Raw genomic sequence first — 19,512 nt, 5'->3', positions numbered from 1 at the left:
CTCTTAGGGCATTTGTTAGTGGACCATTTTAAGAAAATTCTAATACCATTTTTACAATAAATATTAAAAAAAAAAAAAAAACTACTAAAAAAAGTTTTTTTCCACAAAAAGTTTTTAAATATATTTCTTAAACCAATACTCTTAGAACATCCGTTAACTTTTCTCATTTTTTTTTAATGAAAACTTATCCCATGTTATTTTGATGAATAGATATTGTTGTGCAATTAAATGGATAGATATTATTTTGATGTGTTTAATTTTTACCAAATCAGCGCCAATACTACGTCGTTTCAGCGACCAAGAGAAAAGCTTGCACAAGCACAAGCAAAACGACGTCCTATTTGGGGCCTAAAGTTAAAACACAAATCTGTAGGTTAAGCGACACCGTTTCAGGCCAAACTCTAAAATCTAAAAACACAATCCACGGAAGGAACAGTGAGGGAACGAATCCTCAATCTAAAATCTCAAATTGATCGAAGCGTCAATGGAATTGGAAAGCTGTTTCACTTTCAAAGTCTCTTTCAAACTTATTAAAAGGTCCAGTAGGAAGAGAGCAAAGCAATCTTCAGCTCTTCTTCCTGAGGGGATTATCACTGGCTGAGGTGATCGAAGAAGAAAGAAGATGTTGGACAGCTTCGATACCCCACCGCTTCCCAACTTTGAGTACAAGTGAGGAAAAAAAAAAAAGGTAATTTTTTTTTTTTTTTTTTTTTTTAAGATAAGGAAAGGAAGGTTTTGTTTTGTTTTTTTATTTTTGGAATTAAGAAGTAGTTTGAATTTTTTTGTTACAACAATTAAAATTAAAATTATTATTATTTTTTTGCCTGTGATGCTCTCAAACATGGCTCTAGCCATACATCTGCTACTCCTTTTCCTTGCTGAGAATTAATTTTAGAGTTTGGCCTGAAACGGTGTCGTTTAAGCTAGAGATTTGTGTTTTAACTTTAGGCCAAAAACGACGTAGTTTTGCTTGTGCTCGAGCCAGCGTTTCTCTTGGTCACTGAAACGACGTAGTAGGTGCTGATTTGGTAAAAATAAAACACATTAGCAGCATAAATTAACCATAGGCTAAATTGCTAACAGAAACAAATTTCGGCAAAATCAAATTTATGAAACTTTGGGATGTATTTTCATTTTCTAAACTAGGCAGTAGGCATGATTGGTTTTGGTTTTTTTTTTTTTCTTATTGGGCATGATTTTTGTTTTAATTAACTCTATCCGAAATTTTTTTTTTTGAATTGTATGCTTTTTTTTAATTGGATGTAATTATTTTTAATAAAGGCATATGAGTCAATTTATCCCATTGTTCTTTTTCATCATTTCATTTTTTTTCTCAACCAAATAAATGAGTTTTCATGTCTCCACTTTTTCAGAAAATTCTTTTATCCTTTAACTTTTCTATTCCTTCTCTATTTTCTATTATGCGGCTTTTCTACCATTCAAACCAAACATGCCCTGTATTTACACTCCTTTGTCACTTTAGCCTCTCTATTTCTCTCTCTCTCTCTCTCTCTCTCTTCCCTTAAAAAAAATATTCACAAGTCACGTTTAAGTGTCCAATGTATGAGTATATATAAACCAAACATGCCCTGTATTTACACTCCTTTGTCACTTTAGCCTCTCTATTTCTCTCTCTCTCTCTCTCTCTCTTCCCTTAAAAAAAATATTCACAAGTCACGTTTAAGTGTCCAATGTATGAGTATATATATATATATATATATTTTTTTTTTTTTTTAATTCGACAATTACTACAATGGGTAGGACTTAGGAGAATTTAAACCTTAGCCCTTTTTGTGATGAGTTAGGGTATTATGGACAACATTTGTTAGTATTAACTAATATAATATGCAAAATTCTTAGTTACATAATTTAGAAATGAGTTAGTTATTTTTGCAAATGTGAACAATTATTTAGTCTACAATTTAAATCTTACATTGCTACTATAGAGTCCAAATTTGGTAAGGATGGGGTGTAAATCCTATATTTTACACAATTCAATAAGAGATTGTCACATCAACTTTTTACTTATAACGTACTCAGTAATATCCTTCCATACCTAATAAAATTTCAATAAACTCTCAGTTAGGCTGACTTTTTTTATGGGTATTTGAATTGATTTGGTGTGATTGTATCAATTCTTTAATATGTGATATGATAATGTGACATGTTAGAATTGGAAGGTGTAAAACTTGGGTTTTACCCCCCATATCCTTATAAAATTTAATCTCATTTAATAATATAATATGTGTCAGTTGTGAGTCTTGTGACTTAAAATAAACATAATTATGTCCTAAAAAAATTAAATATATGAAAATAAATATTAATTAGTTATTGGATTTCTAGATGTTTTGTGTATTTTACCAGTACCCGGTACCTGTGCAAGTTAGATCAATTGTGACTTCAAATTGACTGAAGTGGTAATTCTTGAGGAAATTGATGATTCTGAGGAGTGAGGTGTTAGTATGAAGAAAGGGGTATGCTATCGATGTTTCAAGGGAAACCGGTTCATGGAGAAAGAGGCTTGCATTGTTTGTGGAGCCAATTATTGTTATGACTGTGTGCTGAGAGCAATGGGGTCAATGCCAGAAGGAAGGAAATGTGTTACTTGCATTGGTTTTAGGATTCGTGAGGCTAGGCGAGGGAAATTGGGGAAGTGTTCTAGGTTGCTCCAGAGGCTGCTTACTGATTTGGAAGTTAAAAATATAATGAATGCTGAGATGCTATGTAAAGTGAATCAGGTGCCACCAGAGCTTGTTTTTGTGAATGGTGAGACCCTTAGTAAAGATGAGCTCTACCAATTACAAAACTGCAAATACCCACCAAAAAAGCTGAGACCAGGATACTATTGGTATGACAAATATTCTGGTTTCTGGGGAAAGGTGGGCACCAAAAATCTACTAGTTCATTTTATATATTATCTTCTTTTTTTCTATTCCGCCATAATGGAATAATTGTTGTGGTTTGAATGAGCAGGAAGGACAAAAGCCTTCCCAGATCATTACCTCCCAGCTAAATGTTGGGGGCCACATCAAGACGAATGCTAGCAACGGAAACGCAAAAGTATGGATAAACAGCAGGGAGATAACTAAAGAAGAGCTTTGGATGCTAAAGGTTGGTGCGCTCAATTCATTTCAGTCTGGTTGTTTTGGATTGTACTGAGCTCTCTAAACATGTAAGATCAATGCTATTCTTATAAATGTTTACAGTCAGCTGGGGTGCATTGTGAAGGAAAACCTCACCTTTGGGTGAGTGAAGACGGGACATATGAGGAAGAGGCAAATAAGAAAGAAAAGAGTAAAATATGGGACAAGGTAAGTTTGCATACTGATGAGCATTGGCATGCTTGTTTTACCTAGTTCATCTTATTATACTTAAATAATTGTGCAAATTCTCTCTTTACAGACGAGAACAAAGCTGGTTTGCACAGTTTTGTCTCTGCCAGTTCCTCCTGGTTCTGAAAATCCTTCAGAGAAAGAAGTGAATGGAGAAATCCGAGACAACCTTGCACAGAAATCTATTCATAAATTTCTTTTAGTTGGTTATGACAAATCTGGCACAAGTACGATATATAAACAGGTAAAATATTCATGTACGGTAAATTAAACTTTGGTGAACATCTCATAGCTTAGTTCTTTACCCTTAATACTCAACCAATTTTATAATTATGTTGAAATCCTTGTGAAATGAGATGGCAAAGGTTAGATTAGTGTATTGTGGCAGTAATTTATCTCTCTCTGTCTGAGGATTATATGTTACCATAAACTAGTATTAAAACTTATTATGTTTTATTCATATTCTTTTTATGTATACTTTTCCATCAAAGTCAATTAACTAATGCAGGGAAATATGATGATAACTAACAATTTCTCTGGTGGTGTTAAAAACTCCGATACTGAAAATGTGTTTTTGATACAGTTAAACCTGTACATTCATTTGAATTGTTAAATGGTGTTTTAATTTTTGGTGACATTGGAAACACTGTTTTTGCTTATATTAGGCCAAGATTCTGTATGGTATTCCTTTCTCTGAAGATGAGCGCCAAACTATCAAGTTATTAATCCAAAGAAAGTTATTTGGATATCTCGGAATACTTCTTGAGGGACGAGAACAATTTGAAGAAGAAAGTTTGCTTGAGAAGAGGAAAAGATGTGTTATCAATAAGTCTGGACCTTCAGGTATGATAAGAGTTGATTCTGCTTAATTTTCTTTTTTATAGAGCTTATATGCTAATTTTGTTTTGTCAATTGATCTATAAGAATTATGTTAAGGGTATGTTGAAAATGCGTAAAAGTTAGTTTTCATTTTTCAATATGCAAAGATAGTATTTTATAGTATGCAACAATTAACTGAATGCTCATGTGTTCACACACACAACTTGAACCATTTTTTCTTACCTGTGTAAAGTTCTCCAAATGTAACACAGGATCCATGCATTTAGTTACTAAATAGTTGGGATCAGGTTTTGGATGATGATAGTTGCAGGGATGATCGGAAAGCATTTATATCGTTACTTTCTTCTTCATTATGTCCTTGTCTTCAGAATCTATACTATGGTCTCTTCTGTGAGATTCTATTCTGTGTTTTTCCCTACAACAAGATCAATATCTTCAATTATTTTATGAATCTCGTGACTTTGCTGCTTTGCTGCAGGAGTTTCATTTTTGTCTACTGCCACTGATGAATTATCACTTATCCCAAAAGCTAAAACTATTATAGTGGGTAAATTTAATCCCTTAAAATAGATCCATTTTGAGGTCGAGTTTCAGGCGGAATGGAGGGTTCCTGCCCAGTTGTGGTCCAGCATGTTGATGAGCCTGAAGCTAACAGGCCATTATTTTAATACTCCTCTCACGTATGGACCCAAACTCCACGTAAGCAGGGTCCAATACATGGGAGTTTTTAATTTTAGAATGAGAGAGAGAGTGGAGACAAGATTTGAACTCATGATCACCTACTATGATACAAGGATAAACTACCTCTTGTCTAAAAGCTTAAGTTGTTTGATAATGGTAAATTTGGGCACATAACTAACATTCTAACAGTGACCATAAATGCATTTAAGTCCTACCACCTGTTCTTCTTGAGTTCTGTCTCACAGAGCTTTTCTAGTAATAAAAAGAATACAACTTGTTTATTATTAATTATTATTTTTATTTGGGATATTTGTTTTCCCCTACTGTTTCTCTTACAATTTCTCCATTGAACAACATGACTAGTGGGAAATATTTGCATAGCTACATGAATTGGATTCTTTGAATCCCCAATTTAACAGAACCACATCTTGACCATCCTGTACTATAGAAGCCAACTGGTTGATCACTGGACTTTTTCAATTTTTCCAAAAAAAATCTTATCCTTTGTTTTCTCATTCTTCCACCTTGGGAAAGTACATAGAGTACATGTCAAGGATGGACTCAAGAATATCTTGAGATAGCCATCTATTTTAATTTCTCTGTAATCCTTAATTACTTGACCATTGGGAAGTAGTTGAACACTTTGGTGATAGTCTAGGACCCAGCAATGCGGAAGTTTGTATCTTAGTAGCATGTGTACTTTCCCTCTAGTTAATAACCAAAGCGAAATTGAGTACGTCTTGAACAATTTAAGGTAAATAAAGGTCAAATACAAAATTTGTGTTTAGAGTACCTTTTACTGCTAAAATTTGAAATTGTAGACTCAAATGACTGCATGTAGCTGACAAATTTCTAATGCCTTTGTTGTGATTTTTGTGTATAATACTGATCACTAGAGGTTTTCCAAAATAATCTGTCCAAATGGCTAGTTATTTAAACAGCTCAGGACCTGTTCTATTGTGGTGGATTAGTGCCATGCTCTTTACAAGTACTTTTGACGCTTCCTCTTGGTTCGAAATCCTTTGCTTTCCTGTCATGTGAAGTTATGGTGTACCTTTTGTTGATCAAATTACATTATCATATTACTGTTAAGATTTTCGTTTAGGATGAACGTATTAACATCAGTAATTAGCTTATCCATAGTATAATCTAAAATTTTCTATTCGCAACAGGTGATACAATTCAGATTGATGATACAACAATCTATTCTGTTGGGGCAAGAGTGAGAGCTTTCTCAGATTGGCTCCTTCAAGTTTTGCTGTCAGATAATTTGGAAGCCATATTTCCAGCTGCTACTTGTGAATATGCACCATTTATTGAGGAGATGTGGAAGGACGCAGCCATTCAAGCCACATACAACCGGAGGAATGAATTACAAATGCTACCTAGAGTAGCTACTTATTTCCTAGATCGGGTGAGATTATTCTCTGCGCTCTCTCTCTCTCTCTCTCGTTTCTAAGACATAAAACCTCCAATAAGTGCTTTTTTTTTTCCCTTTTTTTTTAATTATTTAAATCCCCTATGATGAGTTCTGGTTGAATTTACCAATCTTCACAATTATAGCTTGTTTCACAGTGATAAGTAGAATAACAGTATAAATTCTCTTGTAACAATATAAATTCTTTTGTTACTTTAAAGGGCATCATCCTTCAGCTTTTAGATGTAGCAGCTGCATCAGTAATCTTGCAGTGCGCTAATTCTTGCCAGCCATTCTTGATTTTTTCAATGGTCATTAATGTTTACATGTATCCTTTGTTCCTAATATTGGGTATGAATTATTTGTTTGGATTGTATTGTACTTCATAAGTTCTGCAGTTGTAGCAGAATTTTTTGGGAAAGGGAGAGGGTGCAGTGTGGGGTTTGGGTTTTCTTGTTGGTTTGAAATGAAAATTAGAGGAAATATAGTTCTGAACTTGAAAGCATTAGATCTGCTTTTTTGTTAAAAACTTGAAAGCATTGATTGTACTTCTCTTTTTGTACAGTGTACTAGGTTTTTTTATATCTAATGAAAATTTTTCGTTACTTATTACAAAAAATAAAACTTGAACAAGGCACCAGTTTGACTGAATTGATCCAGTCATATTTAGAATTAGAAATCAAGGTTATGTGAATCCAATTAATGCAGGAAACTCTTGTTCATTTCTGAAGCTTAGATTTTATACAATTATCAGTGTTCTAGTGGTCATTTTAGTAGTGACTATGCCCTTTAGATTGTGTGCTTTTTGATGGGAATATGGCAAGTGTATCAGCTATGATTACTAAGAAAAAATTTTGTAATTATTCTTTTTCTAAATATGTCTTCCAAATGCAGGCTGTTGAGATTTCTAGGACAGATTACGAACCCTCTGACATGGACATCTTGTATGCTGATGGGATTAACTCATCCAATAGCCTTACTTGCGTGGATTTTTCATTTCCCAAGTCAACACAAGATGATTCACTGAGGTCAGTTCTCCCATTTTTTTCATTGATTATTTCATATATGAACAAAAACGCCTTGATCCTTATCAAGATTGATTGACTATGGTAAAAATCTCTTCATGACAGTTTTTATCCATATTTCTGTTAAAAATGTTTTGGGCAATGCAGTTTTAGCAGCTTCAACCAAGAACTAGTCATCAACGATAGAATCTGAGACATGGACAAGATTGAAACTTCTTAAATATTGGAAGATATATTTTTTTTGTGCCCGTTTGGTACAGTTTAATTTTCAGCCTTTAAAAAATGGGGTTATTTGAAAAAGCTGTACCTAACAGGCACAAGTCTTTGTGATCTGTTCTGCCATTACAGAGGAAACTATAAGAATGAAAATTCTGTTCTTACTTGTATTGATGCTACTTGATTCATAAAACGTTAAACCCAAGGAACTGCAACTTCAGCCTTCCATATTATGATCTTCATTTCAGCTTATCCTTGCCCTTGCATTCTCATAGTTCTTGAAAATAAAAGGCTCTAGTTTTGATGTCAAATACTTAAACTTCGTGAATGGTCGAATGTTGATACACAAAAAAACCTGGTTCAATTTTAGTTTCGTTTGTCTTAGTTCATTTTTATTTTTTGTTAGAGGATATTCTAGGAAACAAAATATCAATTAATTTTCCCACTAAACTATGTATGTTTTAGTTGCATTGAGAGTGGAATACACACTGCTTTATTTACTTACAAAGTGCTATGTTATCCCTATTTTTAAAGGTGATGAATATTTTTTGTCATTTCTTTTCATGAGCTTTTTTCGTGATTTATCTTACCAGAGTTTTTCTTAGAATTTTCAGGTACCAACTAATTAGAGTGCATCCCAGAAGCCTAGGAGAACACTGCAAGTGGTTGGACATGTTTGAAGACACTGATATTGTCCTGTTTTGTGTTGCCTTGACTGACTATGACGAATATTCTGTTGAACGTAATGGAGTTTTAACCAACAAGATTTTGGCAAGCAAAAAGCTCTTCGAAAGCATAGTCACTCATCCAACACTTGAGAACAAGAACTTCCTTTTGATTCTCAACAAGTTTGACCTGCTTGTGGAAAAGATCGAACAGGTCCCTCTCACACATTGTGAATGGTTTCGTGACTTCAAGCCTGTTGTCAGCCCGAAATGTCACAACAGCACTTACCCCTCGTTGGCTCAACGTGCTTCCCACTATATAGGAATGAAGTTCAAGGAACTTTTCCGTTCTCTTACAGATAACAAGTTGTTTGTTTCACTAGTGATCGGGTTGGAAAATGACACAGTAGATGAAGCTCTTAGATATGCAAAGGAGATTATCATGTGGGATGAAGAAGAGGAACCCTACTTAAATTTCGAGTTGTCTTCTACTGACAGTGAGGCAAGCTCCTTGTGTGTTTTGCTCGAAAATGACTCGTCAGACTAGTAGCATTTTTTCACAAAATTTTGTACGTACTCACACAAAGCTTGTATAGGAGAACAGAATAGAGAGTCTGTTTAGATATTTTTGACATATATGAAAGCTAGATTTTTTTTTTAATTTTTTCTTTTCAAAATGTTAGAATTGAAGTCTTGTAGGACCTTGCAGATTTAACAAGTAGAAGAATGTGTTCTTATGTGTCCTTAATGCTGACCCTTTGATATTTTAGAATGGTCACAAATATCTGTAGGAATATTCAAAATTGTATGCCTATGTGTTGCTTTCTGATGATTTTGCATAATGGAGGCAACGTTTGTGCTTATGTATCCTTTCACAATCTTCCAATCTACGCACATAAATCACCAAGAGAAGAAAAAGGGGGAATAGCTAATGAAGAACAAAATTGAATAAGAATTTGTCCACTTATTCACTCATCTGGATGATTTTATAGAATATCCATAGATGAATAGCCAAGTACAATAAAGATGGTCACTAAAGTTACAAGGGTGAAAGAAAGAAGAAAATCCAATGAGGAATAGGAACAAGTGCCTTAAGCATTTCCAATATCATGGAATCTTCATTCTGCCTAAGTAAATTCTTTTCCCCCGGCTGTTTAGAAAGCATGGATATTTCAAATTAGTGACCATATGTTTATAAAATACTTCTAATTAACATTTCATATGTTTAATTATTTTTATTTAGATATTAATTAGTTAAAGTATCTTTCAAGAATTGATATATCACTGACCTATCAACAAATAAAAAATAAATAAAAAATTGATATATCACTCTTGACCGTATCATATAGTATCACTTATCCTGTATCCATATTGGCACTTCCATATACTAGGAGGTCTATTAACACCAAGCTCAAAGGTAAAAAAATTATTCTACATTAATACAATCTAATCAAATTTATAATAACAAAAATAATTTCAAAAAATCACTTTTGCTCGCACAAATAGACCAATTGAACTATCAACTTAGCAGTTTCTATTTAATAATACAACAACAACATTCTATTGAATAATACTACAACAACGGCCACTACTACTCAGCCTTAATCCTCAGATATTGAAATTGATAATGAATCTTTATCAAACTAATCGTGCATGACTGGTCATATGTATTCTTTTACTATCATTTTATTCTATTATAAGTTATATACACGGTAACTTCCTTAATTGAAATTTCATCTTTTGTTACTTCTACAATTCTACTATTGGTAATTTAAAGTCTTTCTTTAACATTTTTTTTATTCCATCGACTTGAATCAATTCACTCTTCCTCACTAATGAACTAATTGTTCTCCTTTGCACACTTGCACATCAAACCATTTTAACCGACTCTCTTTCTCTCATCTTTTTCTTCGTAATAATGATAAAATGGTTTGAACACATCCTTAAAATTGAAAAAGAAGCTAGTCACGGGTACCAGAAAATCAATGATTTCATCAAAAGTAATCCATTCTACATGGCCCAAGAAGAAACTTATGAACAAAATCTAAACTATTACTAGTACATACAAGCCAAAACAAGATCATTCAAAATCCATGAAACAAAAAAGCATATGGATTAAAAATATAATTCCGATCTTAGTTCTTCTCATCCTTCGCTAGCAGCCTCTGCTTGGCATACCACACTTTCATGAACAGCCTCACCAAGGTGCAAACCTGTCCATAAGCAAAAAAACTGTGGTTTCTGACAACATGTTTTCTCTTTGAACCATTCTTGCTTCCTTTGTAGCACCTTCCTTTTCTTCTACAGCTTCTTCTTTGGCTTTTGAAAATAATGGCTTCTGGGTCTTAACCTTGACCTTCTCTTTAAGCTTTGCTAGCTCCCCTATCCACGTTTCCACCACTGCAGCCATACTAGTTTCGAGTACTTTAATCACGTAGAGAACAACTTTCTTTGTATGTAATAACTTTTTGTGTGTGTGTCTTGAGTGAATGAGTTTGTGAAGCAAGGCATGTGGGTTTATATAGAATGAAAAGAGGGAGAGAGGCAGTGGTTTTTGTTACAAGCAAATGGCTCACTTTTGTTTTGGTTTTGTGTTCAAAATCGAGGTGCGGCCGTATTGTGTGGGCGCACCTTGGATTTACGTGGTAGCACACAGTATATAATGTAGGATATTCTTTGGGAGTGTACGACTGGCTGTGCGTTCTTTTGTACAAAGTTAAAAAAATTCCATACATTTAGGTAGGGTAGCAAATGTACAGGTTAGGTCATAAATGAGTTTGATGTGTAATTACTTATTTATCTATTTATAATATGTGTATATATATATATATATATATATAAATTAATCATCTATTACCAATGCAACCCATCTATATATATATATATATATATATATTATATAATAATAGGTGAACTGGTGAAGCTGAAAGAGACTTAAATTAAAATTCTAAATTAGAGTTTCAATTTTGTGCCATGTGTCCTAAATTATTTATTCTTAAAGAGTTTTATTTCTTAATTTTAAATTAAAATGTGGAACCACATCATAAATATTCATCCAAGTAAGTTATATATATATATATATATATATATAACCGAAGCCTTTATTGGCACCACAATTTTCCACGTCAGCATAAAAAATAAAAAATAAATAAAAATTATAACTCCTCAAAACCCTAGCAACCTTACCCCTCTCTCAAGTTAAGAAATATAAAGCCACGGTTTCTGCAAACTCTCTCTCTCTCCAGACGTAGGAAGCCCTAAAGCATTCAAGATCTACAATGCACGGTATTTCAAGATCTACAATGCACGGTATAGATTTTAGCTTATAAAGTTCAGCTTTTGTAAGGTTAGTTTGTTTATATATTTAGTCCTTATATTTAGGTTTAGGTTTTAAGAGATTTATATATTACTACTATGTGGCTGAATTTCCCGTGATATCAGTTTTATTTATTTATTTTTTTTTTTAATTTGTTTTATGTAAAACTACTTGAATACCCTCTTAACCTCCAAAATTACCAAAATACCCTTAAATATCTAAAATGACCCAAATACTCCTACACTTCCAAAATTACCAATATACCCTTGGACATCTAAAATTATTGCCAAAATCTCAAAAATGAGCAAAATACCCATGAAACCTCTAAAATGACCAAAACACCCCCCGATATCTCTAAAATTACCAAATATGCTCAAAAACCACTAAAATGACCAAAATATCTCCAAAATCTCTAAAATGAGAAAAATATTCATAAGGTTAGTTTGTTTACATCAGTTCTTTATCTCAAAGATAAGGCTTTTATTTCTACCGCAAGAACTATTTAGGTATGTATCCCTTGCAAGCACACATGAACTTAAATTGTCTTTTAATATATGCATACTTTATTATTTTCTAATAGTTTCCCGTGCATCGCACGGATTAGCGACTAGTTAAATACAAAAACTAAAGAGTCTAGAATAAATGAATCGTACAAAAAAAAAATGCTTCACAATAATTTTTTTTTTAAAATGAACAATTTACATTTTATATCTAATAATATCCTTGCAAATTTTTTTAAAGAGTTAACAAAATATAAAAATGATTATCAATAATATTTATATTTGAATTATATATATAGAGGAATTATATTATGCATCTTGTTGTATATTTTTAAGTGTATTTATACATATACATGGGGTTACAAGTTAGTTTAATTAGTAACCCACCAATTTAACCCAATATAACTCAAATACCTTTAAAACTACTTGAATACCCTCTTAACCTCCAAAATTACCAAAATACCCTTAAATATCTAAAATGACCCAAATACTCCTACACTTCCAAAATTACCAATATACCCTTGGACATCTAAAATTATTGCCAAAATCTCAAAAATGAGCAAAATACCCATAAAACCTCTAAAATGACCAAAACACCTCCCGATATCTCTAAAATTACCAAATATGCTCAAAAACCACTAAAATGACCAAAATATCTCCAAAATCTCTAAAATGAGAAAAATATTCATAAGACCTCTAAAATAACCAAAATAGCCCTGATATCTCTAAAATCACAAAATATGCTCAAAAACCTCTAAAATGTCCAAAATATCTCTAAAACCTAAAAATGACCAAAATACCCTCAAAACCTAAAAATGACCAAAATGCCCCATAAACCTAAAAAGTGACCGAAATACCCCTGAAACATGAAAATTACCAAAATACCCCCGAAATCTAAAAGATGACCAAAATACTCCTGAAACCTAAAAAATTATCAAAATACCTCATAAACCTAAAAAATAACCAAAATACCCTGAAACCTATAAAATTACCAAATTACCCCGTAACCTAAAAAATGACTGAAATACCCCCCGAAACCTATCATTTTTTTTTAACAATTTTTTTTATATTTCTTGTCGAGGTAGTATCAAATTTTTTCTAAAATAATGATTCATAATTCATTAAAAAATAATTTTAAAAACACCCGACCCTTTTTAAAAGGGTACTTGATTTTGCCACTTCATTAATGATTTTCTTTTAGACAAAGTTTGGCAACAAACTTAGTTGTAGCCTAAGGCTACAACTCTACTCCTAAATTTGAATCTTGACAAATCCATCAATAAATTATATTTTCTTCTTATATCCTTAATACTTGTAAAATTATCAAATATCAATAGTTATTTCATCAATTAAATGAACTATGCATAAAAAATAAGTTTATATATTGTATAGTAAATAACATTTGATTGGTAAGAAATTTGAAATGTGCGTTAAGAACATTAAAAAAAAAAATGCAATTCAAAAGTTAGTTTTAAAATTATGTAATCATGTTAATTTTATTAGTGGGAATTGTAGCATTAAACTACAACTAAGTTTGTAACCAAATTTTGTACTTATTTTATATATAAAATAGTTGGACTTATTTTATTATTTTATAAAAGAGAGAGATTTGAATCCTTATCTTGGAAATATTAAAAAATGTGAGTTTAGTTGCAAGATTTTTGATGGCATCATTGATACTTACAATGGTTATAGGATTTTAAAAGTTATTTAAATATTGATGAGGTGGTAAAATTTAATATATTTTTTAAAAATAGATAAATGGGATTTTAAAATCTAAAATAATACTAATTTTTATGGGAAAAAACAAACTTCTAAAAAGGATAACATTGACTTCTAGGTCTATATGTGAGTTCACATTCAAAATCCATTAGGATTAAATCTCCCCTTTATGTAAATAAATATATAAGAGTAGAAGTAGTGGGATCAAATCAATCCACTTATGACTTATACCTTAGTTCACTTATTTAATGAAAGAGATAGTGATTCCAATATTATGTGATATAGTCACAGAAATGATAATGAGTTGATTGTAATGGTATATTTATATGTTGTGTTAGGGTCATATTTTTTTTTATGTAAATGGCTAATCTTTTGACAAAATGTACTTTACTTGTAAATTGGGTAAATCTAAGTTGGGTTTGATACATATCAAGTAGTTGTATTAAAGACATGAAGATCAATCCAAAAAACAAGTGAAGAAAAGCTATTTTACTAAAACTCTACAGATAACTCGACAGAAAGCTGCTATTGAGATTTAATGAGCAGCTCTACACAAGCTCGATCTATCGAGCTTTACGAATTCAGAATTTCCAAATTTGAATTTCAGCCCATGTTGATGTACTTGTTTAGGGTTTCTTTTCTCACAGCCTTAGACATGTATAAGGCTTATTTTAAAAACTCTCAAACACGGATATAGAGACCAAGAGTTTAATTTTCTCTGTGAGAAGCTATTGCGTTTGTACACCATAGGGTTTTGTAACTAAGTGCTACCTGGTCTTCATCATTCATGAAGTGAAGAAATTTGCAACTAGCAACAATCATTCAAATTGTTGGAGTTAATCATGTACTAAGATCTGAGCAAAGAAGTTAAGTCACAAATTGGAGATTTGGGTATCAAAGAAAAGAAGGCTATTACAAGATCAAGTCCAATTAGATATTAAAACGAGGGTTCAATTGTAGGTTTCTATTCTGGGATAGGCCAGGGTAATGGTAAGATTCCTCATAATTGTAACCGCTTGATTATTGATTAGTGGATTCATAGGAGTGGTGACCTTAAATTTACCCTGTAGGTTTTTGCCTTACAAAAAGTTTTCCCCATTTGTCAACAAATCACCATCTCAATTTAATTTCCACTACCTATTAGTTATTTGGTGATTTGTTGGTGCCTCCACGATTTACATGTAATTTGACCTAATTAATCAATTTGGGTAATTGAATTAATTAACCAGGGTCAAGCTATCTTAATCCAACATATTGTCTATAGATAATCATAATCATCATCATCAACATTTTTTTTTTTGAGTTCATAGAATTTCAACCATTAGCGTCTATTTCTGATAATTGTGCTATTTATCATTAGACCAAGATATTAATCGAGTTTTTTTTTTTTTTTTTTTAGGCGGAGATTGAACCTCAGATTTCTTATTCAACCATCAGAAACTTTACTAGTTGAGCGAACTAGAACTCACATCATCATCATTATTATCACATTAAAATCAAAGAAATGTCAACTAAGGGCTTGGTTTATGAACTATTTTTAAAAATATTTTATGAGAAAATGATAAAGTAATTAATTTTGCTAACAGTTTTTTATATTTTCCATAAAAGTAGTATCAAAATTTTCCTAATATAATTTATTAATAATTACCCTAAGAAACCCATTAATGTGACCCTTAAAATCAACCTTTGAGCTAAGGAATCAAAAACAAAATGACAGTTGTCAAAAACTCTTGAAATTGATAGGATGTTACTAATCAAGAAAACTACAATTGAAAAGGGTAGAATTCGATTGTTGTAATATTGAAATGCAAGCTTTGAAGGTTAGGAGTAACTAATTAAAAATTCAAAGGGGGTGTGAATTTTTTAACTCCTCAACTCTACTAAGCTAACATATACATATATTATCTACAATAAATATTTTGCAAAGAGACATTACACATTCTCAAATCTCAATACTTTATGGTGTGGCATACGTACTAAAACACAATAACAATTAAGTCTTAATCCCAAATTTTATTTAAGTCAACTATAAATGACTAATCAAAATTGATTACATGCATGGACACACGTATTGAAATATAGACCGTAAATTTATGTTTAAAATTAAACCATTAGTATATATGAAAATTCGAAGATTCTTGTTTAAAACACTCAAATCAAATCATTCAAAATCGCCCATTGGGTGTTAATATTGTTTTGGCATTTAGTTAGGGAAGACTAGTGTACATTGTTGTGTGTGTTCCTAGTTGCCATCGTGGTATAATAGAAGACTAGTCTTTGAGCACACAAAGGAAACTGCCACAGTTTGAGGTGTAATTGTAAACCGCGTGGTGCTATTATTTTCTTTCAACTTGCCCGGTGTAGATTCATCCCAAAAAGTTCAAAAAGACAAGAATGCTATTTGGTCCACAAACCATATCAAACATTTTAAGCCTTCAATAAGATCCTTGTTTTTTGTCCAATATTAATGGTTTTTGCTATTTGGTAAGGATATTCTCTTCCTCTCCCATTTGTCCATCAAGATAACATCCTCGTGCAATCACGTGCATGCCACCACTAAAAATGTGACACTTCATACTTGCAAAGTAAACTGGGTGAAGGGCTGGCCCAATGTGTCATCGAGAAAAATCGGGCAATAATTTGGCACTATCTTCCAAAACTCTCATCAAAGCTCCGCTATTCACATTTGGAGAACTAAGATTTTAAAAATTAGAACGGTTAAAGAACACATTTTAATTAAGCCTAATCGTATCTGTAAGCTTGATTAGGCCTAAGCATGTCAAGTATGAGACAGATTTTTTTATAGATCCAAACTTGGAGTCAAAACTCTTTTTTTAAACTATTCCTAAGTAGTGAATTTTTTTTTTAATACAATTTAAGTGAGAGAAAAAAGATTAAATCCCTAAACAAGCTTGGCCATCTCACTAGTCCACATATCCATCAGCCCAGGCATGACTAAAAAAATCTTTCTTAGTATTAGCAAAAACAGACAAATCGTAGGAAGAAAAAAGCTTGAAGATATTTGAGATGTGAAGATATTTGAGATATTCGAAGGTTGTGGATGGAAGATATTTTGAGATGTGAAGTCAAGTTTATATAGTAGAAGGGTTGTAATAATTGATATACGAAGCGCACAACTTCTTGTTTATCTGTGTGCTTTGTAAATAGACACGTTTTGGCTGGTTTTAGTCTATCTTCTTTGTCCCCACAGCCACAGGAAGTTCCAAAACCACAGCAAGCCAGTGGTATATTTATGTACTTTTATGTTAAAATAATGCTGAATCTCCAAGTTCTGTGCATATCTGATAAGGTTCAGCATACGACTATTATATAAAAAAGAGCAAGAAATAAAAAGGGCAAAACTTGAGTCAAGAGCTCCACTGGACCGTTACTACAGTGACATGTCTACTTTTGAAGCATCATCATCCAAATAAGTTCAGTTCAATTAAATTAAGTGTTAATTTTAAATTCATCAATTAAATTTAAACACACGACTATTGACTTTTGCAGTGCAAACAATTTTATCTATTTCCACAATAATTAAATTTTAAAATGTAGTAATTTATTGACCAACTTAACCATATGTTTAAATTTAATTGAGGATTTGTACTTAAGTTTTATAGATAAATAAATAAATAAAAATGTTATCTTCACAATATTTTTGCAGTACTTTATAAAAAATCTTAAATAATAAGTTGTTACAGATTGTTATTGATAAAGTAAATTAAAAATTCATTTTAGTGACAGATTCAAATTAAAACCAATAACAACTAATTACTTATGATTTATTGTAAAAATATTATAAAAGTATAATTTCTCATAAATAAAACACATTCTATAATTATCCTAGAATTATCTTATATTTCGAAAAAAGTTAAAAGGAGGAAGATTGAAAAAAAAAAAAAAAAAAAAAAAAAACTAGAAAGCTTAGACCATGTAAACAAGAAAATACAATTTGTCAAAGCTGTTATCTGATAGCCGCCTTATAGCTTCACTGGCATCTTGATGTTTCCAATGAAAACATCCACGATGCTGCAGATGGCAGAAACACCAAATATGCCAATTGATATATTGAACCACCATTAATAATTAAATGTTGTGTATTGAATAACTAAATATGAGTATATTGCAATAGGATAACATGGTCCTCGTCAATAATTAACTGCCTCTGCAGATACTGTAAATTTACCAAAACGCAAGAATGTTACACGATGGTAGAAAGGTACCCGAACTAAAATCCTCTGAAAAGTACACTGTACATTTCATGGTATTTTCTTCTTCAGCTATCAAGACAATAGTGAAACATAGTACAATATCATTCAAAATCCATGAAACCAAAAAAAAGAGCATGTGGATTCGTATATAATTTCAATCCTGTTTCTTCTCTTCCTTTGATTGCATCTCTCCTTGGTACACCACACTTTCATGATCAGCCTCACCAAGGTGCAAACCGTTCCATAAGCAAACAAATTGTGGTTTCTGACAACATGTTTTCTCTTTGAACTATTCTTGCTTCCTTGGTAGCACCTTCCTTTTCTTCTTCAGCTTCTTCTTTGGCTTTTGAAAAGAGTGGCTTCTGGGTCTTAACCTTAACCTTCTCTTTAAGCTTTGCTAGCTCCCCCATCCAGGTTTCTACCACTGTGGCCATGTTAGCTTCTAGTACTTTAAACACGTTGAGAACAACTCTCTTTGTATGTAATAACTTTTTTTGTGTTTTGAGTGAATGAGTTTGTGAAGCAAAGCAGGTGGGTTTATATAGAATGAAAAAAGGAGAGAGGTTGTGGTTTTCTTTAGAAGCAAATGGTTCACTTTTGTTTTGGTTTTGTGTTCAAAATCGGGGTGTGGCCGGCCGTGTTGTGTGGGCGCACCTTGGATTTACGTGGTAGCACACAGTATATAATGTAGGATATTCTTTTCTTTTCTTTTTTTTTTTATGAGATGTAGGATATTCTTTGAGAGTGAACGACTGGATGTGCTTTATTTTGTACAAACTTGGAAACTTGGAAAAATTCCTTTCCTGTGGGTGCACTTTGTAATAATACATGTGGTAATTAGGAGGATTCTCTATGATTTTTAAAATAATTCCCAATTTTCTAAAATGATATTCATCAATTATATTATTGGATGTCCTAGGATCATTTGGTTATGAAATATTTTTACATTTTTTATGATAAAAAAATTGATTTTTTTGACAGTTTTTTTTTATATTTATCATAAAAGTGATATCAAAACTTTTCCAAAATGATTCATTAATAAATATCCAAAAAGCATCTGACACTTTAAAGGGGTACTTGATTTTGCTACTTCATTAATGATTTTTTATATATAAAATAATTGGACTGTTTTTATTATTTTATAGAAAAGAGAGACCTTTTTTGCTAGGTAAGAGAGACTTAAATCTTTATGTTGGAAACATTTATATAAATATATAAATATATATATATATACAAGATAAAATTCTACTTTAATCTAGTTTAAGTGTATATGTGTATAAATCTCCCTCCTGAAAACTTAAATCCTAACCCTTGTCCTTCCCACACTTTACAAGCATTTATATAAGATTTTTAATTAAGTCATTAGTAGTTACAATAGCTATACCACTATAGGATTTTAAAAGTCATTTAAATATTGATGACGTGATAAAATTTAATATATTTATTTCAAAATAGATTAATAGAATTTTAGAAACAAAAATAATGGAGTACCAATTTTATGGGAAAACAATTAGAAAAAAAAAATGGAGAGACTTCTAAAAAGGATAACCATTGACTTCTAAGTCAATTGGCACGTCCAATTCT

At 31.8% G+C, this 19,512-nt stretch overlaps 1 protein-coding gene and 1 long non-coding RNA gene across 3 annotated transcripts; one reads left to right on the top strand and one right to left on the bottom strand.

The window, feature by feature from the left end:
- The first annotated feature begins 368 nt into the window (after nucleotides 1–368).
- On the top strand, nucleotides 369–9,037 carry LOC126705863 (extra-large guanine nucleotide-binding protein 1-like). Of its 2 annotated transcripts, none has more exons than XM_050405085.1 (9): nucleotides 369–688; nucleotides 2,344–2,879; nucleotides 2,974–3,111; nucleotides 3,207–3,311; nucleotides 3,403–3,576; nucleotides 3,998–4,175; nucleotides 6,026–6,267; nucleotides 7,165–7,298; nucleotides 8,117–9,037. In XM_050405085.1, exons 2-9 carry the CDS (start codon nucleotides 2,463–2,465, stop codon nucleotides 8,721–8,723), a joined length of 1,995 nt encoding a protein of 664 aa, XP_050261042.1. In that variant the 5' UTR covers nucleotides 369–688; nucleotides 2,344–2,462; the 3' UTR covers nucleotides 8,724–9,037. The 2 variants fall into 2 exon arrangements, with proteins under 2 accessions (XP_050261042.1, XP_050261043.1); XM_050405086.1 differs by having other exon boundaries at nucleotides 371–688; nucleotides 8,126–9,037.
- A 1,317-nt stretch (nucleotides 9,038–10,354) lies between these two features.
- Nucleotides 10,355–18,623, bottom strand: LOC126705865 (uncharacterized). Its single transcript, XR_007648443.1, has 2 exons — nucleotides 18,303–18,623; nucleotides 10,355–10,526 (listed from the first exon to the last, which is right to left on the bottom strand). It is a non-coding gene; the product is annotated as an uncharacterized LOC126705865 (long non-coding RNA).
- Between the last annotated feature and the right edge of the window lie 889 nt (nucleotides 18,624–19,512).

Source organism: Quercus robur, chromosome 11 (genome assembly GCF_932294415.1).
Source record: "Quercus robur chromosome 11, dhQueRobu3.1, whole genome shotgun sequence".
Lineage (NCBI taxonomy): Eukaryota > Viridiplantae > Streptophyta > Magnoliopsida > Fagales > Fagaceae > Quercus > Quercus robur.
This window is presented reverse-complemented; position numbering and strand designations above follow the sequence as displayed.

Bases quoted from the DNA above. Each gene is read 5' to 3' on its own strand.
- LOC126705863 (XM_050405085.1), top strand. From the start codon at position 2,463: ATGAAGAAAGGGGTATGCTATCGATGTTTCAAGGGAAACCGGTTCATG. The intron at 2,880-2,973 runs GTGGGCACCAAA...TTGAATGAGCAG, and splicing joins ATTCTGGTTTCTGGGGAAAG to GAAGGACAAAAGCCTTCCCA. The intron at 3,312-3,402 runs GTAAGTTTGCAT...CTCTCTTTACAG, and splicing joins AGAGTAAAATATGGGACAAG to ACGAGAACAAAGCTGGTTTG.